This window comes from Anopheles maculipalpis, chromosome 3RL (assembly GCF_943734695.1).
Source record: "Anopheles maculipalpis chromosome 3RL, idAnoMacuDA_375_x, whole genome shotgun sequence".
NCBI classification, from domain to species: domain Eukaryota; kingdom Metazoa; phylum Arthropoda; class Insecta; order Diptera; family Culicidae; genus Anopheles; species Anopheles maculipalpis.
The window spans coordinates 79,483,328-79,506,931 of NC_064872.1; the positions used below are offsets into that span (position 1 = coordinate 79,483,328).

The 23,604-nt window shown below is 45.2% G+C and overlaps 2 protein-coding genes across 2 annotated transcripts; both read left to right on the top strand.

Annotated features, from left to right (window-relative positions):
• On the top strand, positions 1-3,698 carry LOC126561451 (E3 ubiquitin-protein ligase Topors-like). Its single transcript, XM_050217605.1, has 3 exons — positions 1-257; positions 332-747; positions 818-3,698. Exons 1-3 carry the CDS (start codon positions 9-11, stop codon positions 3,660-3,662), a joined length of 3,510 nt encoding a protein of 1,169 aa, XP_050073562.1. The 5' UTR covers positions 1-8; the 3' UTR covers positions 3,663-3,698.
• A 2,040-nt stretch (positions 3,699-5,738) lies between these two features.
• Positions 5,739-11,045, top strand: LOC126561040 (uncharacterized). Its single transcript, XM_050216988.1, has 2 exons — positions 5,739-6,619; positions 7,373-11,045. Exons 1-2 carry the CDS (start codon positions 5,739-5,741, stop codon positions 11,043-11,045), a joined length of 4,554 nt encoding a protein of 1,517 aa, XP_050072945.1.
• The last annotated feature ends 12,559 nt before the right edge of the window (positions 11,046-23,604 follow it).

Sequence of the window (23,604 nt, forward strand, 5' to 3'; positions counted from 1 at the left end):
CCCCTGCCATGGAAGAATCACCCGTGGTAGATTGTCCTCCAACACCGGAAATACTCCCACTGTCAAGCACACCACCACCACCGTCACGTCCCTCCGTAGTGTACAGTTCGTCTTCGGAGGAAGGTGATGAACCCACCGACGGACGTCGTTCGCCGCCACCGAAATGTGCAATCTGTCTGGGGAAATGTCGCCAGCGGGCCTATGCCAACTCCTGCAAGCATCAGTTCTGCTTCCGGTGTCTACTGGAATGGAGCAAGGTAAGTAGCTGTGTGGGGAATGGGACGGATCCAGGAATGCAAAATTGATTTCGGCTTCACTTTTCGTCCCACAGGTCAAACCAGAATGTCCCCTGTGCAAACAACGCTTCTTCTCGATCGTTTACTACAAATCGATGGATTGTTTCGAGCAACACACGGTCCCGGTACCGAGCGCAAACGTGCCCCGTCTCAGCACCCGAAACATGTACCACGAGCTGAACTTGTTTCTAACCAACTCGCAACGCTTCACGGCGTACGCAATACCAAATATGACGCTGCGTCTGCAGTCGAACAACGAACGAATGCAGGAGCTGCTGCTACATCAATCGAGCGAGGTGGACCGTTTTATACGCGAGTACGGCAATCGTCCGATCCCGACGCGACAGGACGAGATCCGGTGGAGACAGTTCATCTACGCGAACAGACTGTACGCGTGTCCACTGCCCGATCTGAACGGACGCTTTCGGGAGACGTCTGCTTCATTTTACAGGTAAATGTTTGATGTTGCCAAGCAGCAAGCATTTGTGTACTAATATTTGTTCTTTCTTCCTTTTTTGCAGAAATAATCCAGCCCAGATGCATCGCGTCCTGTCGTGGATGCACCGGGATCTACTCGTACTGAGTGTTAATGTTGTAAACCACATCCCACACGTTGGCGCGCTGCAAGAGTTGATTCAAATGCACGATATTGATTCACGAGAATTTTTGAACCGCATCCTACAACTGTTGCCAATGGAAAATGGAGATCACTTTCAGCATGAATGTATCAACTTTGCCCGCTCTCCGTACGACATCATTGGGTACGATCGTTGCGTTCAATACAATCCACGATTCGTCCAGCGTAATCGGGTGCGTAGTCAGGTAATTATATCATCCTCGGAAGAAGATAACGATGATATCGTGTACTTGCCCAATCCGGCACCGAGTACATCGAACGAGACAACGAATACCAGTGGTAGAGCAGCTGCATTTGGGGAAGGAGTTAGCAATGGTAGCGGCAGTGCAACGGGAACAAGCCGCGGTTCTATTGTCGTACGTAGCGAGATCATTAGCGAATTCCCCCTGCTAGAAGAAATTGCTGCCAGCGATGATGTTCGTCCCGTTTCTGCATCCTCCACACTGCCACGCGTCCCGCTAACGTCAATCGCTGCCACAAGCGCTGTCCCGACTGAAAATATTTTACTTTCGTCAAGCGATTCCGACGACTGTCAGTTTGTGATGGCACAGAAACCGCCCCACCTGCGGACACCCGACCACGTGGTAGATCTGGAATCGGCCAGCGATAGTGATGTGGTGTTTGTCGCGGAAGAACCACTCGATGCGAAAGCAACGGCCCGAATACCGCGACAACAGCAGCAGCAAGATAATTCACTGAAGAAAGAGACGGCCGGAGCACAAGAGTACAATAATGGTGCCTCGACTAGTTCGGGCTACTGCGGTGCTGGTGGTAATGGAAATGGCGGAGGAGGAAGCAGCGAGAGTGTTGCGGGCGGCGGAAGCGCATTACGATCAAAGTATTACGCACGGCCTCGATTAACGCGCTACACGGGCGGTATAGGGGTCAAGAGTATCTACGAGGCAACCGAATCGGACGATACGGATTGTGACACGCTATTTAACTTACCGCAAGGTCGGCGCCCAATGTCCAACACTGCCAACGATTCGTCCTCGCACAATGAGGTAGATTTTGAATCGGGACCTCAACGAAAGCGAAGAAAACCCTGCAAAAAGGCCACTCAGCAGCAGCAGCATCAGCAGAAGGTTTCAAAGCGAGCCTCACGAAAGCGGCGCAACAGCAGCGCCAGTAGCTCCAGCAGTCACGAAGAAGATATCAACAGCACCACCAGCAGGAGCAGCACCAGCAGTAGTAGTAGCAGTGATGATGATAGTGATAGCAGCTCTAGCACATCAAGTTTCTCCAGCAGCAGTGACAGCACTACTAGCAGCAGCTCGAGCAGTTACATCTACGGCGGAAGCAAAAGCTATCACAAAAACATTACGGTGGAAATTGAATGCGGACGGCAGCTAAGGCATAACACGGCCCAGCAAAGCAGGGCGAGCTACACCGCACGCTGCAAAATGGACCAAACGGACTCTAAGGGACGCTCGAAAAAGAAGCGTAGCCGAAAAATGGTTGATAATGAATGGAAAAATGGCAAGGAAAAACTGTCGACATCCGGTTCGAAATTGACAGTGCGACGCACCAAGTCGAAAAAGAAGTCTCAATCGACGTCCCGAACGGCAAAGAACACCATGAAAGCATCCCGCTCAAAGTCGAAATCGAAATCGTCATCGCGTGGTACTGCAGGCAGAAGCAATAAAGGTAAAAAGCGCACCAAACCATCCACGGATGAGGGTGAGGATGAACCGTCCCGATTGACTCCGCAGCTAGCCGATGAAGACGCGTCCACGATGGCACATTACGTGATAGCATCGAGATCCTCGGTATCCCCGACGCTTGATGTAACGACGGTCGATGGAACGGATGGTGGTCGAGAGCGCAAGCTGAAAAGTGTTATCATCAAACGTTGCCATTACAACAAAGCGTCCTCGAACCGGGCGAATGAAGCGATAGGTGATGATGGTATGGAAGCGATGGCATCTGGTTCGGTTGTAATAAGTAGGAAAGTACCAATCGCTTCCACTGGCGGAACGGAACGACAAACGATTGAATCATCTGCAGGACACACGGACTTGTTGAAATGTATTTTGTCATCTGCGAGTAGTTCTTCGGGTGAATCGGAATCGGAACCGTCCATCACTCCTCTGGCACAAACCCATCGAAGCGAGGCTTACCAAACGCACAACCAGCAGCAAGATTGGACACCAGCCGAAACGTTTATTCAGCAGGATCAGCTTCAACTACCAAACATCAACACCGATCAACAGCAGCTCGAGGCGGACGAAAGCACTACCACCGGTGCATCGGAATCGTTGTTCGAACCAACGATGAGCTGGACCGAAGAGACGGTTCCCGAGCGGTCACTGCTACCGGAAGATCGGGCTCTGTCGTCAGCGGCCGCTTCACCATTCTCGTCGATATCATTCCCACCGTCCACTACGTCCGTTTCGCCGTCCCCGTCGATGTCGTCGCAATCGTTAGCATTAGCGGCTGTCCCCTCACCGTTGCAGCTGATCGAAAGCTTAGGCGGTGGTACAATGGATAGTAGCGATTCACCGTTACCCTCGTCTGTGCTTGGCGGTGGTATGGATGCTATCGATGGAACTATAGATGAAATTATGGCATCGGAAGTTGTTAACGCAACGGCCACGATCTCGGATGCTCCTACGGTCGGGATGAATGGTGGTGGTGAGGAGGAAGTAGAACAAGGTACGGTCGCGGTTCTCTGTGAAACTGTACCAGTCGCGAGCGATGGAGTGCCACCGGTACAGTTGCAACTGTGAGATTTACTGCGGGCTATCGATTTTATCGATTGATTGTAACTCAGGACATACTAAATCATCCTAACGTTGCGCAATGTAAGTGTAATTATCTGTACATAGACTAGCCTCTCTTGTAAAATGGGACCAGCCGATGAGGGAGAATCACTGCTTTATATTCCAGTAATGGTAACAATTGGTGATGGGTTGTGAGTAGTAACTTTCCAAGAACATTAACTCATATTTAAGTACTGTCTTGAACAGTCATTAAGGAAGAGAGAAGACACATAGTTTTTGGACTGCATCTTATGTGAGAATATGTCTAGGAGTGAATCTAAAGGCTAACTAAATCTAAAGGCAAAACCTACTTTTAGGCAATTTTAAGGACATTTTCTCATTTGATTTTATTTAGAGTTATTGAAACCGAAGATCTGCGCAATATCGCCAATCGTTACCATTGTGTTGCCATTTATAAAGCAGTTTAGATTACCTCACATTGCTAGCATTTTAAAAGAGTGCCATTTTATTGGAGGGCAACATTACTTTAGTCACAAAACTTTTACTTAATATATTCGTATGCTTCTTTTGTAGGGTTTTTGTCTCACTGTGTGTATGAGACGCTGCGCATCAGATTGCAAGGTTGGTTATATTCTTTAATAGGCGATATATTGTAAAAAAGACGTTATGTTTATAACAGCTTAGAATGCTACCAAGCGCTCGTAATGTGCGTTGATTGTCGATAGGAGGAAAAAAAAGTCGTCCTCCGCTCGTCCTGCGCATTACAATAATCTCCAATGACCATCGGGCAATGGTTACAGTGGAGAAGAGTATACATACATCTGTAAGCATCATTAGAGCCAATCGGATTAAGTAGTGGACGTATGCAATTTCTACGTCTAATAGAGGTACGCGAATAACGATGATGACTTGTCCATCCCACTACTCACCGAACTGTCAAATATGCGGGAAGCTATCGGTAATACAGTGTATCATAAGTAATTGTAATCGTTTCTCTGTACATACGTTTATTAATGTAGCGACTGGACATTATTCTTAATCCCACAGTAATAATGTATCTGTATCTCTAGGAAGAATGAACGGTATTTGTTGCATAATACTGGCGCTTAAATAGGTTGTCCCAAGAGAGACGGCGAAAAGAAAAAAAAAAAAAAGGTAGGATCGAACAGATTGTTTAGCTTTCAGGAGGGATGTTTTAAAAAGTTGACACAAAAACCATGGAAAAAAGAAGTCGAATGAGAAAATGGTTCCAAAGCGCAGAAATGAAAAGTAGGGCAACCATTCTGTTATGCCACCTGGGCATAATGTGTCAACGGTATGTTTTTTGGGAATGGTTTTGGGCAACGAACAGTAATGTCACACATACATGGAAATACATAGAAATCAAGTAGTGAACTGAGCGAACGGACGTGTTCTCCTTTTGCTCCGAAATTCCTCCTTTTTTTTCTCCTAATACAGTCCACTCGAAAAGGACATTGTGGTCCTACGGAACCGGATGCGAAAACCAGTGTAGTGTTTCGCGTGTTATCGGTGTATGGAACATCCGCGATCGGGTGTTAGCGGCGTGACAGTGCGTCGCTACTGTGAAAGAGTAGCACTAGCCGGAAAACAAAGTACCGTGATTCGGAAAGTGTGATGCGTTGGAAACTGCTACAAAGCTTTCCACTTGACTAAGGAAGATCCGCGATCGGATCTTAGTGACGTGACAGTGCGTTGCTACTATGCAAAGGAGTAGCACTAGCCGGAAAACAAAGTACCGTGATCCGGAAAGTGTGATGCGTTGGAAACTGCTACAAGGCTTTCCACTTGACTAAGGAAGATCCGCGATCGGATCTTAGTGACGTGACAGTGCGTTGCTACTATGCAAACAGAGTAGCACTATCCGGAAAACAAAGCACCGTGATTCGGAAAGTGTGATTCGCCGGCATTCCTCTCGATAAAGGCATTCTGCTGATCGAAGGTAATCCGCTCAATAACAGAACATTGAAACATTCGCGAAAACCACGTGTGATTGGCGTGGCGTGGGTTTGCCAAAAGCAAATGGCGGACCGGCACAAGTGAAGGTGTGTGAATGTAAAGACAATGCAATCACCGTTTACTCGGTCAAAGAAAGTGAAACGATCACCGATAAAACGTACGACTCCTTCAACAATACCAACACAGTCGCAACAGCAAGAAGTGAAGAAGGTTTCCAACAAAATGGAGGCCCAACTACAAGCTTTGGTGAAGCAGCGAGAGGGAGTGCGCAACAAGCTTAGTCGTGTGTGTGCATCCTTATGTGATAGTGATGGGCAACCGAATGCCAACGTAAAAAATGTGCGCTTCCTACAGCTCCAAGAAAAGGCTTTGGCAAACATGTACAATGAGTGCAACGAAATTCAAAGCAAAATCTACGAACTGTCCCTCTCAAAAGAAGAAGACGAACAGCAGAACAATCTGTACATCGATTTTGAGAGAAAGTTCAACGAAGTTTCGTTGAAATTAAGTATGTGTTTTGATGCCGTGCCCAAACGTGAAGCAACTCTTTCAGTTGTGCCATCGACCTCGCATGAATTTTCGCCTTATCTGCCACCGTTAAATGTTCCCTTACCAACATTCGATGGTTCATACGAGAAGTGGTACGCATTCAAAGCAATGTTCACCGCTGTGATGAACCGATACAAGCATGAGGAACCCGCGCTGAAACTGTTCCATCTCCGGAACAGTCTTGTCGGAAAGGCAGCAGGTATCATTGACGAAGTGTTAGTGAACAACAACGACTATGAAGCCGCATGGAAGATCCTTGCGCAACGGTATGAGGACAAACGTGTGGTCATAGAAAAACACATTGACAATCTTTTTGGCTTAACAAAGTTTAGTCGAGATAACGGTGCTAATCTGCGTAAGGTGATCGATACTTGCAACAATAATGTTGATGCATTGAAGCATCATAGCCTTTTGGTTGAAGGTCTTGGTGAACAAATGTTAGTGAAGCTCATAACAGGAAAGATGGACAAGAAGTTACAGGTTGCTTGGGAAACGAAGCAAAAGAAGAACGTGTGCTCATCGTACGCCGCATTAGTAGAGTTTTTGGAAGAACAGTGCAGAATTTCCGAGATGGTCGACATAGGCGTGAAATCATCGACGGAATCTATTAAACCAAAAACAGTGACAAAAACATTGGTTGTTAGCGATTCCAATCAGCAAGCGAAATGTACAGTGTGCAGTGAGGTTCATGAACTTAGAAACTGCGAACGTTTTAAGAGTAAGAGTGTTAGCGAAAGGATTGACGTTGTGAAAAGATCTGGCGCTTGCTTCAACTGCCTGTCGAATGGTCATCGCATCCGCACATGTCGGTCAGGTTCTTGCCGTCGATGCGGCAAGAAGCATCATAGCTTACTCCATGAAGATCGTTCAAGCCATGTTCCCGATCGTGTAGCGCCAACAGCGTTAGCAGAGAATCCAAACTTGCCTGCTGAACCACCGACAACTCTATGCACCAAGGAAATGTATCCTGAGAGACAAACTGTTCTCTCGACCGCAGTGGTATTAGTAGACGGTTTGCGTAATACTCCTTACCCGTGCCGAGCGATTCTGGATTCGGCTTCACAAATGAATTTTGTTACTGAACGCTTTGCTAATCTTCTTTCTTTGAGAATGGAATCCACTGACGTCATAGCAAATAGTTTGAACGGTAACAAAACCCGTCTAAGCCGTAAACTGCACACAACGATTAGGTCTCGTGCTGGTGACATCGTAGCGGAAATTGAATTCTTAGTGACCCCACGAATTACTGGTGAGCTTCCGTCCAAGTCTTTTGATATATCACAGTGGCCCATCTCGAGCGAACAGGTGCTGGCCGACCCTACCTTCAACAGAAGAGGACCTGTCGATATGTTAATTGGCGCTGAATCGTTCTGGGATCTAATGCAAGATGGCCGATGCGATCTTGGTTCCAATCGACTTGTGCTGCAAAATACGAAACTAGGTTGGATTGCTGGCGGTGTGATTAGGAGCGACACGACTATCATTGCACGTACACTTTTCAACACTACGGATGATGAGCCGCTTACGGAACTACTGAGGAACTTCTACAAGGTAGAATCCTGCGACGAGCTCCGCCCTTCTCCGAAGGCGGACGACGAGGTGTGTTTGGAACATTTTCAACGCACACACGAGCGAACGAAGGAGGGTCGGTATGTGGTCCGACACCCTTTCAACGAACGTAAATGCGAGCTTGGCGACTCGCGTGAAATGGCACTGCGACGATTTCTGGCGCTGGAGCGAAAACTCGAAAAGCAGCCCGACCTGAAGGAACAGTACTCACAGTTCATCCGAGAGTACGAGCAACTAGGACACATGCGTGAGATTGTGGAAGCACCAAACGAGGACCCAGGGTCGGTGTTCTATCTACCTCACCACTGCGTGCTGAGACCTTCGAGCACTACAACTAAACTACGAGTCGTGTTTGATGGATCAGCAAAGACGTCGACGGGTGTATCCATCAACGACGTTTTAATGACTGGACCAACAGTCCAAAACGATCTCACTGCAATTCTTCTTCGTTTTAGAGGGTTCCAGTACGTTTTCACACTGGACATTCCCAAGATGTTTCGTCAGGTGAGGGTCCATCCGGAAGACACGAGGTACCAGCGAATCTTTTGGAGGTACAACCGGAACGATCCACTAACAGTACAAGAGCTGCTCACTGTTACCTATGGATTGGGACCTTCCCCGTTCCAAGCAACCATGGCGCTTAAGCAGGCAGCTAACGATCATCAGGGCGAGCTCCCGAGGGCTGCCGAAGTAGTTAACAAGGGAACATACATGGACGATACGTTAACGGGAGCTGATACACTTGCTGAGGCATGCCAACTTCAACGAGATTTGACAAAACTGCTAAAGAATGCTTGTTTCAGTGCTCATAAATGGTGTGCTAATCATCCTGATATCGTTGCAGGAGTAGCAGAAGAACTTAGAGGAACTTCTTTCGAAGTTACAGACAACACCTCCAAGACGACAGTGAAGACTTTGGGTGTTACATGGAATCCGCTTGAGGATTGGTTTTCGGTGTCTGTTCCTGATTTCGACCACTCACAAGAAATGACTCGGCGAAGGCTCCTGAGTCAACTGGCCAAGATTTTCGACCCGCTTGGATTTTTTGGGCCAGTTATCACCTACGCGAAGCTGATTTTACGTGAAGTCGGCGAACTTCGGATAGATTGGGATGACACAGTTCCTACCGAAGTTAATGAGAAGTGGCGAAATTTCCGAACTGAGATGACAGCGCTGAGGGAAGTTCAAGTTCCGAGATGGATTTCCTGGAATAATGTGCTCAAGCTAGAACTGCAAGGGTTCGCCGACGCATCTGATCAAGCTTATGGTGCCTGTTTGTACGTGCAGGGTTCTTTCTCGAATGAGGAGCCCAAGATGCAATTGATCTGCAGCAAATCTCGAATCCTACCGAAGAAACGGAATCCGAAGCAGAAGGCCCTCACGACCCCTCGAACTGAACTGATGGCGGCATTGTTACTTGCTAGAATGGTTGTGAAGTTCCTGGACGCTACGGAGCTTAGATTTGAATCTGTTCATCTCTGGAGCGATTCAAAAATCGTGTTGTGTTGGCTCAAGAAGTCCCCTGACCTGTTGCAAACGTACGTATCAAATCGGGTAAGTGAAATCCAACAACTCAGCCTATCTTTCCTTTGGCATTATATTTCCACTTACGATAATCCGGCCGATTTGATTTCACGTGGAGTCACACCGAAGAAATTGATGAAGTCTACGATGTGGTGGCAGCCTCGGCCACTACAACCCATCGTCAAGAAGGCGGACTATACGGAAATTCCGGACAACGAGCTGCCGGAAATGCGAGCTGGAGTGGCGTTGGCCACTACCGTTCCTGTTGAGCGTTTCCCAATCTTTGAGAAGTTGGGAAGTTTCACGAAAATGGTTAGGAGTATGGCTTACTTGGTGCGTCTCGCTAGGTTTATCAAGTCACGCAAAGGGGAGGTGATAAAAGGTCAACTCACAGCAACAGAATTACGTACAGCGACACACGTAATTATACGAATGGTTCAGCGAGAGGCCTTTCAACAAGAAATCCTCGCTCTAATGGACGATTCGAATACAAATTGTCGACTCAATGGACTAAAGGCGTTTTTGGATCCAGATGATGGTATCATACGAGTTGGTGGAAGAATCAAGCGAGCCATCATACCCTACGATAGTCGGCATCAGATGCTGTTGCCGGCTAAGCATCCTGTCACCGAGGCACTTGTTCGTCAGTTACACATTAACAACTTGCACATCGGGCAAAGAGGCCTGCTTGCAGTTGTACGTCAACGGTACTGGCCGTTGAACGTGAAGAGCACTATCCGTAAGGTGACACGAAAATGCATCGTCTGTTTCAAGGCGAACCCGTTTAAGACAACGCAAATGATGGGTGATTTACCATCGTATCGTGTCCAGCCAGCCCCCGTTTTTTCGGATACCGGTGTAGACTATGCAGGTCCTTTCTCCATCAAGTCATCGACCTCTCGCAAGCCGCAGATCACGAAAGCCTATGTGTGCCTGTTCGTATGCCTGCAGACTCGAGCCATACACTTGGAATTGGTCTCGGACTTGACGACAGACGCGTTCCTTGCAAGCTTGCGGCGGTTTACCAGTCGACGAGGGTACCCGAAATCGATACGATCTGACAATGCAACCAACTTTGTCGGAGCCAAAACGGAGCTGCACGAGCTTTGGCTTATGTTCAAGAAAGAGTGCACCACGAAGAAGATCATCAACTATTGTGCCGACAACGGTATTGACTGGTCGTTCATACCACCGCGAAGTCCGCACTTTGGCGGTATCTGGGAGGCTGGTGTGAAGCAGGTCAAGCACCACATGAAACGTATTGTTGGTGACAGAAAACTTTCCTACGAGGAGCTCTACACGACCCTTACACAAATAGAAGGGGTACTAAATTCTCGACCCTTAGTACCGAGCTCAGACGATCCATCCGACTACACTGCAATCACCCCGGCACATTTCCTGATAGGTCGAGAGATGCAAGCTGTTCCAGAACCCGACTACTCCATCCTAAAGGAGAACCGTCTCTCACGATGGCAGTTGGTGCAATCTATGTTGCAACACTTCTGGAGACGGTGGACTGCCGAGTACTTGCCGGAACTCCAAAATCGGTCGAAATGGCTGAAGCGGAAGGAGATCAAGGTGGGATCGCTTGTACTACTAGCAGACCAGAATACACCACCACTACACTGGCCGCTTGCAAGGATAGTAGCTGCACACCCCGGAGACGACGGTGTGACACGTGTCGTTACCGTTAGAACGGCGAATGGAGCGGAGTTCAAACGCGCAGTTACAGAAGTCTGCTTGCTGCCGTTGGATGAAATTGATAGTTGAAATACTATTTCAACGCCGGGGAGGATGTTATGCCACCTGGGCATAATGTGTCAACGGTATGTTTTTTGGGAATGGTTTTGGGCAACGAACAGTAATGTCACACATACATGGAAATACATAGAAATCAAGTAGTGAACTGAGCGAACGGACGTGTTCTCCTTTTGCTCCGAAATTCCTCCTTTTTTTTCTCCTAATACAGTCCACTCGAAAAGGACACATTCCTTAAGTGGCGTAGTGCTAGCGATCTTGTCAGCTGATTTCTGTAAAATAATATTTTCCAATATCCAAATGGCCGTTTCTATTCGATTATAATAAAAGATGATAATGTAATTCTTTCAATGTAATGTTTTAATTTTCAGTTCTTAAGCGAGGGATACGAATTTGTATGCGAAGCTAACCGTAAGAGCATTAGCGAGACAATTGAAGTTATCGATCATTTCCCTTAGTGGAGAAAATTGGGCACATTACAAACCTAAGCAAGTTACCGAAATTTAATCGAAAATCGTGTGTATTGGTAAGTAGAGCTTTATCTGACTTTTTATACGACTGTTTATCTTGGAAGTATAGATCCGACTAGAGTACACGATCTCTAGTTGATATAGAACAGCTGCTCCATTGGCACGATCGTTACTAAGGATAATAACCTTAGCAGGGGAATCCGCTCGCGCATCTTTCTAGCTAATTGTTCCCTACATCGGTTTAACATAGTTTCATAAGATGCGTAGTTCAGTTGTCAACGGGCATGAGTCCTGGATTATGTTGGATCTATCTTTAGTGGTATGTGGAAGAATGCTATTCGGAATGAATTGGCGATCTGTCTTCACTCCCCTCTCTACATTCAGTAGGACGGATGGAAGAAGCTACTTCTTACGCTAAAACTTGTTTTTTTAGTACAATACGACAACCTATGCGCTTCTACATTTATTCATCTTAGGTGAACACAAGGCTTTTCAATCGCGGTACGTACAATTTACTGTCAAATGTTCGAAAGCCTTCACAAATTCATTTCATTATAAACCAACTGCTCTTAAAAATTGACAAATCTCGGGGCAACATATCAGACTTTTTAAGCGTACCATATGGAAAAAGGCTATAACCTGATGATAGCTGTAAAGCTCTTTTATCCACAGACAAATCCTCAGATATGTATGTAGCAAAATCTTTTCCAAGCATAGTCGGCAAAACTTCATCTTCACGAATGCCCCTGGTTCGACCTTCAACTTGGGATGCGTAGGAGGCTGGAAAAACTCCCGTTGAAACGGAACAAAATCTTCAAGCACAACAATCGATATGGATGGATGGATCACAACAACCGGCCTCCCGCATTGCAACACATCGGAGTTCCCATCGTGCCCATGGGAATGATAATTACTTCACTCTCCGTAATCTCTTCTGCCATCCGGATGCATCTGTTTAGCGCTTTTCGCACACAACTCCAGCAGCAGGCAGTTTGGCCTTTTCTCGCCGATTGTTACTTTGGCAGTTGGTTGGCTCATCATCATGCTCTTCACATAAATTATCAATCCCTCTTCCGGTTTTCTTGGTGCGAACCGAGGCCGGGGTTTATACCTCCAACGCGTACATGTGGACCATTATTTGCCATTGTTTCCGATTGTAATTTATGTGTTGAGTGCAGCCTCTGTCTGCGTATGTGGGTCTGCTAGAGCATCGTCGGGAGCATATGACGATCATGGCCGCACGTGATGCTGGCACAGTGGAATGAACCTTTTGCGCCCGTTAGATCCGTGAGAGTGAGAGGGAGTGAACCTCGAATTCCGTGTCGTGTTTTCGCGGCAACAAAAAAAAGTAAAACCCACTCTTATTTCATTTGTTGCCACTATTCGATTCCAGCTCACCCGGGGAAATAGACAGTGAAAAATGTCTCACGAATCTGGTCCGGTTGACAGCTGGCAACCATTTTCGGGGGCGCACTCCCGTGCATCGATGGGAAGCTATGCCATTAAAATCAGCGGCAACAAAAACCAACAGGAAGCGAACGTATCAATCAAATCGTAACGACGACTCTACGGCGACGCCTTCGCACCTTCGAACGTTGCGCAAAAATCGTGACAATGTTTTTCCGGCACTTTTTGCCACCTTCGTCGGTGCATCGGTAGTACCACAGACGTTAGACCCTTGCGCTATGCGCACCCGACCTATGCTTTCCACGAAGAAAGCTGCCCTACGGTTTAGGCAGCCCAGAGAAGCAGCGCAAAGCTCAACAAACATCGCCAAATAGGCGTTGCATAAAAATCAATTTTTATTAGTACTGCCAGCACACGACGACACATTATTGTCACGTTGTTTCAGTGTCGCCCGCGGTCCCTGATCCGACCATTCCGTGCATCCCGGAGCCGCGGGACGTTCGGAAGTGTCGTGAATATGATTCGTGTTTCTAGTGCTTTTTTTTTCCTTCTTCCTTCGCCGGTGGAGATTTAATCGCGGCTTTTGGGCACGATTTTCTGCAATAGATAGTCACCACCGGGGTTTAGCGGTGCGCGAAGGATGGGATTTTATCGGAAATTTATTTTACATCTTTTATGGGTGTCAAGTCGTCGGAGAGAATGGAGTTTTTTTTTTTTATTTGTAGGGATTTGGAAGCAAGTGCTTGAAGTTGTGCAGGGAAATGACTCATAGAGTCCTACGTCCTTTTTTTAGAGAAGCTTTTATACGGAATTGACAATTGATGTGGACTTGCGTTACCTTGTAACATATTTTATGTTTTTTGCATGTCGTCGTTAAAAGTATTTTATTAGATTTTTTTTGGAGGAAAGCAGGTTTGGCAACTTTCACTTGAAATAAGCAATAGTACAAACGATAACTTTTATCACACTTGAAATGACAGGTGATAATTTTACCATATGCTGAAATATTTTTCTATTGATGCTTGTTCTATACTGCCGTTTAACGGAAATTGTCTAAAATTTTACAGAAGAGCGTTGGGGCATCCCTGTGGTAGAGGCGACAACAGCCCCGGTCTTCGCATGGCAAGGTTCAAATCCCATCTAGACCGTGTACCTGTAGTGAGAACTGACTAGTCAAAACTACATTGTACCGATAGTCTAGTAAGCCATTTGATGGACGGCGTGACCTATTAGCTAACTAACTAGTAAGAATTAAGTTAAGTCAGTTATTCAAGTTTTTTTGTTTTTGACTTAACTTTATTTAAAATTATTTTTATGTGTCTTCTTTAAGGACAACGTGTCATCATTAAACTTTTCATCACAAATATTCATACACATTATGATTTAATGTCAATTTGCTATTGAATTTTCTGACTAAAAAAATTGAAAAAAAAATTTAAATTATATTTACTGTATTCTAAGATCTACGAACAAATACTTCAAGCTTTCAAGCTTTAAAACTAATAGTAAGTTGATTTTTTTTGCAAAAAGTCCACAAAATCAAACCAAACACTCGCTTGTAAATGAATGTTCATGCATCAACCAGAAGAAAACGTGTTTAATCTTTCACTCAATGCTCCCATCGTTAGCACACTCTCTAGGTGTGTGGGGTTTATTCCGTTTGGTTGTGCCTTTCATCAGAATTTACAACGATGCCGTCTGTGTGGGGCCCATTGTTGGGACTCGGTCAATTGCATAACGAAAGCCCACGAACCCACAAGATGCTACATGGCCAACTTAATCGCCATCATCCATCCGGCCAACCAGCCAGCAAGCCAGGAAAAACCACATTTTTGTCGGCATTAGGCAAAGATTCGCAAAATTACCATTTGTAGGTTGGGAGGGCGCAACGTGTCCCGGATCGGGGTTAGCAGAAGCGACCAAAAGGGCATCCAGAATAGACTAATACCAGAAGCCAAAATACCGGGTGGGCTAACAACGCGCCTCTGATTCGTGGGAGATGATTGCAGAAAAGCTGCGATGGCAGATGGTGATCATGCCATCATCATCCTTCTTCGATGCGCCAGCCAGATCGGTTTGATTGTGCGGCAAGAAAATATCTTCATCCCAGTTGCGGTAATAATTCGACATTTATCGCCTTTTTGCACCACCATACCACCGTGGTTCGGAGGACTCGATTAATGGAGATTGTCATCGGCGCGGTAGGTCACATGCATTAATGTGGAGAAGAGTCCTATCACTTCACAGGTGAGACACTCAGATTGGCTATCAATGTCCCAAAGGAAACCTTCACCAAAATGATCTTGTGCTTTTGGGAAAGGTGTCACGCGTCACGTCAATAAAACATTTCACTCCCAACCTGTGTGGCGACGTTGTGGAACAGTTTACAACCGCAGCGACAAATTTGGCGTGTCCCGAACAGTTTCTGCGCTCCTTGAATAGGTACGAAACAAAATCCGCATTATTGGTGTGGATGGAAGTTATGCAATGGCATATCGCAGAAGTCAATCTCCACACCAACCAAAAGTGATCTGTGCGAGGTGATCGTGATCGTGTACGCACCCTTCGAGCAGGCGCTCCTGCGCTTGGGCAGATTCTAGCTTATTTCACTCCACTGTTCCTTTTCCTCACTGTGCGAAGCGAAAGCGCCAATCGCTAAAACGACGCGCGAAACATGATGAAATACTATTTCGAGTGTTGCATTCCCAACAATCCAAACCCGAGTGTTTCGACTCACACCGTAGTATAGACCATGATTCATATCGCACATCGCTGCTTTTCACAAGATACCACCCGTGCCTGGGCTGGGAGGTTAAGATTTCTTTAGGGTGAGTCCCGTGCGCTTACAGTATTGTGTGCACTTCTCGCAATATTTATTTCGTCACGGGGCTCTACCCGGAGGGCTTAGCAGCAGGGCGAAGACCTCCCATACTTGGGTGCTCGATCGACGAGCCGCAAGTCTGGAGGAAATGGAAAGCGTACAATTTATGGCACACTTAAATGTTCTCCCTTCTTCCCGATGCATCCTGTCGGCTAGCCGGGGAAGATTTTCTCTCGGGGATCTAGCCAGATACGGGCATATTAAGCCGCAACAATGTAGCGCAAAACTCTCCCGCAAAAGGAAATGAAGCCGTATGAAAATCTTTTCGCGATATGCGCGCTTAAATCGCTTTGGGATATGCTAATTACCGGGTAGGTAAAGCGTGAATCTTTCGATTGTACGCAAATGTCCGTGTGATGGTATCCTCTTGGCTCTGCTCCTATCGCGCCAATCGGGACAATGAAGTTATGCGTTCACCGTGGAGGTGCGCAGTAATTAAGAGCCGTGTAACATTAATGAGTTTGGGCAATAAAAATAAACTTTTATGACCGACTTTATAGGGGGTAACTGGATTACTCCTGATTGATTCGAAGCTCTTATGGAACGGGTCAATCGATCGGTCTGCTTTAATTTTTAGAGGTCTACTGATAATGAAACTATGCCTCCATCTTGCTTTTTAAACGGGTCGTTGGACTTCTACTGTTTGGATCAGCCTAAGAAAGAGTAAACCTAAGAAAGGGTTAGTTTTTTAATGAAGATCAGGCCGTGGAGTAATGTTTTTGTTTTGTTTACTTTTATTCACTTGAGATAAGTGCGTCATATGAGATTATAATTTACTAAATTGCAATGTGATTATTAGCATTCAAGCATTATTATCAGGATTGCTTATTTGTTGGAGTGGAACAAACCCCAAATAAAATACAAAACTTGCATGAAACGGAAAGTATACTTCGATAGACGAGGAGATCAAATATACCATGACGTCAATTTTGTATGACGACAAGAACTAGTTACTTACGCGCAAAAGGAATATGCCGGCCAGAGCCAGAAGGACACCAAAGTGTAGTTTTTGGACAAATATTAGTATTTTAATACATTTTTTTGGTTGATAGTCTTCTGAGTTAGTTAATTCTGACTATTGTGACAACCCCTTAGTCTCATGTTTTTAAGGAAGTTGTTATTAATAAAATTATAGAATTACTTTAAACCTCTTTCATCTTTTAACCTTTTGAAAACAACAACCAGGGTAATATTATGACTATTTATACAGCTCGCAGTACCTTGATAATAAATAGATTGCATACTTTTAGGCGGAATCATCCCTGTAGTATTCTTAAATGTTCCTCTCAAGCTGTCTAAAATGAACTAACTTAATTAAGTTTTACTATGCTTTTGTGTGCCAGATTCGCACTAGATCATAAATCGCGATCTCGCCTTCTTCTTGAGCAAGATCAACAGCAATGATTGAACTCCACCAGCACCTCCTTGATCGATCAGAGTCGCGAGTGAAGTAAAGTATGTTTTTGTTACTACTTCATGCCACTGCACAACTTCAGATTCTTGCACCCCAGATTTCTTTCTCTTCCTCCAAACCATTCGTATTTGTTGACGTAACTTAGGTGCTGCTTAGGAGAAAACCGACAGCGACATAAAGTCAAGTTGTCGAGAGTGTGTGGTAGACTCGTTGCACTAGAAAAAAAGCAACACTCAATCATCTCACACAGGAAAAGAGGAAAAGCTTGGGCTCCAGTTTTGTCACGCTTGTGACGCGGCGGCACGGTTCGGGCGAAAACAAACAGCCAATCGATTCGCCGTTGCGGTGCAATTTTTGCAACTGGCAAACTGGTGTACCGTTTTGCCAGGTCTGTGCTGATGATGTCGTTTGTTTGTCGATTTGATCGCATGGGGTTAGTTTTTGTGGCGCTACTGCAAGCGAGTAAAAATGGACATTGAACAGCATTGTGGCAGTGGTGGTGTCGTTAAAGAGGTCGAAAAATGATAATCGTTCGACTAACCTAACCAACAACTAGTCCGTTGTGTTCTGATAGACCAATCGGTTGCGAATTCGTGTGGAAACGGTGATGAAATCACGATGGAAAGTGATCTTTACAACTGATCGTTACACTCCTCAACTAATGCTGCATAAATCATGCACTACACATCAAACACCCGGTACAAAAGCCACAAAAAAACGCTTCAATTGGCAACGACTTGAAGTGTGTCTTGGGTTCACAGTAATAACATAAATTCCAGCTTCCCTTCGGGGCTCACGCTGACATCGATTGATATTTGAGTTCAAACCGGGACCCAGTAACCTTCGAGCGGTAGGCGCAAAATTGATACCCCAATCTGTTAAGGATTTGACCCTACGCGGTGTCGCTTTTGAGTTTGAGCACGCGGGTGACTAATCATCAGCCCGCCCGGTTGTGACTCACGGTACAATCATTTGCAGAATTTCATGCACAATCGGGCACAGGGCACTTCTAAGCAGAGATATCAAGGCTAATGTTGTCGTATTTTATCTAAGCTTGTTGTTGCTGTTGGGGTTTTCACCTTTCGGTGGTTTGGTCCAGTTTTTGGTGTTACTTCAAATGGGGTGGAAAAAGAATGAGAGTAATGTATGAATTTAAAAAGTATTCGGTGTTTGAAGTACAGGGTGGAAACACAAATTTTAATCAACAATTAGAAACATACTCCACTTTTGAAGAGGCATCTTTATATTAACTTTAAACTATCACTGCATCAGAAAGCTGCACAAATTTTATGCAATTAGTGAGTAATTTATTTGCTTCATTACTACTCACCCTGTTTCAATTGCAAGTTCAACAAATCGGGCAGAAAAAAACGGTACGCCTAGCCAATGCTACACCACATAATACATTCTCCTCTACCGGCACCTATAGCTAGATTGTCGAAGCTTTTACCGCTTCCCTATACGCCGTTTGGAACCTCTCCCCCTTTGGGCTCCTTTCCAAATGATCGATATTGTTTGCAAATCGCACAATGCACAATCCATCGCCACGAAATCGCCCGCCGCCAGAAGACAAACCGTAGCTTTATTTATTTTTCAGCCAATGCCAATCAAACTCGATCAAATATGAGGCGAGAGAAGGGGCCGCCAATCTTAAGCCACTGCCCAGCGACACGTGCAAGTGACACCCGTACACGATGCGAAGGGAAGGGGCCGAAGCTGGCTGTGACATATGCTTTTTTGCCGGGTCTGCAGCAGCATTAGCATCAGGCAGCATAAAATCTTGTTTGGCTAGCGCGAAGAACCGTTCAAAGCAGAATCGGCTGAATCGGAACATAGCTGGCCGGACGTTGTGGGGCGGGAAGCATGAAATGGTTCACCTCTTAACTGGCCGGGTTGGTACCGGTAGCTACAAATAACACACTCCACACACTGTTTTGCTACGGTCCAGTCTCCGATCACCTTCCTCAATGGAACACTGGTGCATTGAAGCCATGATAGGTCTCTGTGTGCTGTTGTGTTCCTATTCATGCTTTACCCCAGACATAGATTATTAAAATGTAACCAAAGCTGATCGCCGCTTGCAGCATGGCGCGGTGCAGCTGCTTTTTCTTGCCGAGGACCTCTGTAGGCTCGCTTCGTTCTTGACGATTCGCTGACGTTAGCCACGCGGTCCTTTGCATTTGCGAATTTGGTCCAGAGTTCTAGCCGATGTTGATGTTGATCGGTTGATCGATCTTTGTTGCCACGTACAATGTTGTTGATGGGACGCTTTGTATGGATGGGAGTTAGTGTGTGTATAATTTTACTGTATGTTCTGCATTATCCGTCAGGTGATGAAGAGTCGCAGAGCTCTCCTAAAGAACTGTACGTCGAGGAGTATGACATGGAGATGCATTACGTGGCGGCACAATGAGTTTTCCTTTTTTTTTATTTGGAACTATTAACCTGATTCTTGATTTGTTATAATATCGGAATTTCTACCCTAATCATTGTATAATTTTACTGCTTTGTTTGGGTGAAATATATTGGATATGTGTTGCTAACAGAGATCCTAAAGTGCCTATCGACCAAGAACTTCTTACGTTATTATTCAAAGTATCAATAAAAATATGTAATTCAGACTGACCTAGTAAATTTATATTTTGTTACCTCATAAATTTTATTTTTTTATTTTTTTTTTAAATTCAATGTTAATCTTCCAAAAAATATATGATATTCTTGATTTCATGCAGACAAAGAATTTATCCTCCAAAAACACGCGTCGCACCGAAACCCGTATTTAAACTATTAAACTACAAAAACCTGAGCTGAATCACCAAATAATCACCTTCTTTTATAGCGTCCTTCTTTTATGTGGCTGGACCGAACGCTTCTGCATCGCTGCAAGGACGGATGAATCGCACACTTGCACTTAATTGATGACTAATGGCTGCAGATTAACTGCACCGGGATTCTTTTAATTGAACCTACATCCCATCCTATTTAAAGCCCCGCTCAAACCGAATGCGACTAGCTGACGTGACTGCAGTAACAGCATCAGTCTACTTTACTCATCCTCGCCCCGGCTGTAAACTAGTTACGATGCGTTCTTCCCGGCACTTAATGGGCTGTAAAATCAGACGAACAACGCGAAGATTCGCGGGCAAATTTTTTTCCACCACGCTGCAAACACAGAGCGGAGCACACTCGTGAAACGTTTAATGACGACGCACTGATGATGGCCGGCCATCTCGGGAACTGGGATGAAAATCTTAGTTAAATGTTTGATGGGCAGTAGTGTCTGTGGTACCTACACAAATCGTCCATCTTTCATGTTGGTAATTGGAATGATTATTTCCGCAACTCACGGATGCCTAGTTTTGTGTCGGCGGGTGTGTGTGTGTTCTGTGGTTTTAGTTTTTGTTTCTCCATCAATTTTGCAAGTACCAAACCGATTTGCAGCACTTCAGTATGGAACGGTAATAGCCGCTCGTTCCAAATTTGGTCATGAATCAATTAGTCCGTTTTTGGAGTTGTTTGAGTTCCCGGGTACTCTGCTCTCCATCCAGGTACTGTATTTTATCCAGATGAAATTGTTTTTGTGCGTCACGATTTTTAATCTGCACGGGAACTTCAAGGACATACAGAAGCACCTGTCATAACGGATACAAACGCTCTGCAAACGATTCCGAATTTTTCTTCTGAAAAAAGAGAACTTCGAAAGGTGATAATCGGCATGCTTCCGGGTGGTTTGGTGCTTGGTGTGGTGGCGTGCGTTAATAATTGAAAATTGATAAATTATATCATTATCGAACGTTGCCTTTTCGAAGGAACGTTGGTGGTGTTTTGCAACGAGGCTAGTGAGCGGCATCAGTAGAAGTTCACATTCCGTTTGTTTGTCTCACCATCCTGAAGGAACTGTTTTGCTCAGTAACTAAACTACACTTACCAGTCCAGCTCCTGCTCCATCTGTGCCATCCCGTGGTATGTCCAGAATCGATAATGATAATCAGACGGTTCGTCTTGATGGGCTCGACACCTATAGTTACTGCAACGCACCCAAGACGCACCAATGTACGCTTTATCCTGGCCACCGCTAAGGACGTCTTGACACTACCGTTGACGAGTAGGTAAACACAATCGGTAATTGAGCGAAATCAATGATAATGATTGTTATTATTATTGCCGTGCTGCGAGGCCCTTCTCGTGCGCTGTGGCACTGCAACTGCAAAACACCCCTTAACTGTGCCAACCCGATCCAGTGGCGGTGTGAACTCTTATTTCTTACCACACTTCCCATGGTGAGTCTCGGACCAGCGGATGGCAGTAATTGACCTTTTGGTGAAGTTATTTTGATAGCACGCATGTTTACACAATGCTCCAGAACGATCGACTCGACAGGACGCGGCAAGGAAGTATCTTCCGGGCTTGAAGTCCTTGAACTCACCGACCCGGTCGATGATGATTCACGCCTGAACATTCGTGCAGTAATATGTTTGCATTCATATCGGTTAACCTGATGTTATCCACACAACATCACGGACAGCATGATCCGGGGGAAAGAACGTCAAAACTCCACAGAACAGTCGTGCCATCGTGAGCCTCCAAAAAGCCATCACGTCAACCGCACAGGCTGATGAATTTTTATTATCAGCTATTTAAATGAAAATCAAGGGTTGATGATACCATCTCGCTGGTTCGGCACGTTTTTGGGCTTTTAAAGATCCTTGTTTCTATTGTACGGAATTTGGTAACCGTGTGGTAGAATAGCGATGATGCTGTGTTCTTGCCGTACTCACCGAAAGTCCGGAGTAGTTGCACGGTCATGATTTATGATTCACTAGCCCTCGCGTGTGTGTGTTCGATGCACCTGACCGTGTTCCGGAATCGTGCCACTACGATGGGATGAGTTTGTGAGATCATGAGCCGCTTTGCCGTGGTCGGCGAAGGTGAAGGCCCCGGCGTCGTCACTCTTTGGAGAAGATAATTAGGTTCTTTATTTATCACGTACGCGGTTCTAAATGCGAGAGGTTAAAGGGAACCAAGGCTGATAGTGGACGGGTTGATTGATTGATCGACGGCTGGCGTTGGGTGTAATGGAATGGGGGTAGAACTTATGCTTTGTGTGGTTGTGATAGCATCGTGGAAGTATCATGCTGTTAGGCTGTGAAGAGTTTTATGAGTCAGATATTAAAAATAATCAGCACACGATGGAATGTGGCAATGAGATCACACATGGCTTCTTCGTTGGGTATATTAGAATTTCAAATAAGATCGGATATGGTACGGGAAGCTCAGTACAATCAGTTCGTTTTCGTTAATCGGTAGTATCGTGAATACCTAGGCTAAAAGTGGTCATTGTTTAAGAACATAAAAGGTTTTTATTTTAGCGATCAGATTCATGCTGGAAATGTTCTTTAACGTCTGCTATTTTAACGTGCTCTTCAAAAAAGCTGCAAGACAATTGATGATAAATCATACGCCAAGGAAAATTTATCATTATATAGAAATTTCATGGGCGATATCGTTTACATGAGGCCAGAAATATTATGAACGTGTCTTTGCGTGATAGATATGCTAAAAATAACCTTTCAGAAGACAGCGCAACATAGTCGGAACAAAGAAAACTTTAGGAAAAATTAAATGCAACCGATGACGTCTAACATTGCGTAAACGTCCCAGCATTAGTTGGCAACAGTAAGAAAGGTGTCTTTCATGGCATTCCAAAGAATACTGTGCCATCACGCCAAGGTAACACAGAAATATTACGTACATCTTTTGCTCGTAAGCCACGGGTAGATGTCCCTGTTGTATTTTAAGTAAAAACTACAATCAAAGGACGCTTATGTACAGAGGAAGCAGATTTTATATTTAAATTTGTCAAAACAGATCGAGTATTTACCATAAATGTTTAAACAGTTCACTAGAAACACTAGCATTAAGACACCGGGACAAAAATTCTGAACCGTTCTAGCGGTATCTGCATTTTCTGCAACCACGACGACGACGACGGACCAGTAGTACAGAACTCGTTTACCATTCCCTTCGGATAGTATGACGATGTCATCGCAGGTATATTTGCCATGAATAAACATGAGGTGAAAGAAGCTTCCAGTTGCAGCTCGGTGGGTTAACTTCGGAGGATGAGCTTGCTAGTTGATTCACCTGGTGCCCTGGTGCGAAAAATTAGTTTAAAGAAGAATGGTTGGTGTGAGTGTGCAATAACAATGGAGGAATTGGTATTTGCTTCATTTCTTTAAGAATGTTTGTCTGTTGGAAAATATTTTAAAATTTGACCTAACATCAAATCAATGTGTCTTTTGAGAGGATTGGACACAGTGGATTTTTCGAAGTGAATGATCTAGGATACCGGTTGACAATAATTCTCCAGAATACTCGGTCCCTGTTTGCAGCTTCCAA

Coding starts and splice junctions, on each gene's coding strand:
- LOC126561451 (XM_050217605.1), top strand. CDS start 9: ATGGAAGAATCACCCGTGGTAGATTGTCCTCCAACACCGGAAATACTC. Junction 258..331: donor GTCTACTGGAATGGAGCAAG/GTAAGTAGCTGT, acceptor TTCGTCCCACAG/GTCAAACCAGAATGTCCCCT. Junction 748..817: donor ACGTCTGCTTCATTTTACAG/GTAAATGTTTGA, acceptor CCTTTTTTGCAG/AAATAATCCAGCCCAGATGC.
- LOC126561040 (XM_050216988.1), top strand. CDS start 5,739: ATGCAATCACCGTTTACTCGGTCAAAGAAAGTGAAACGATCACCGATA. Junction 6,620..7,372: donor GAAGGTCTTGGTGAACAAAT/GTTAGTGAAGCT, acceptor CACAACGATTAG/GTCTCGTGCTGGTGACATCG.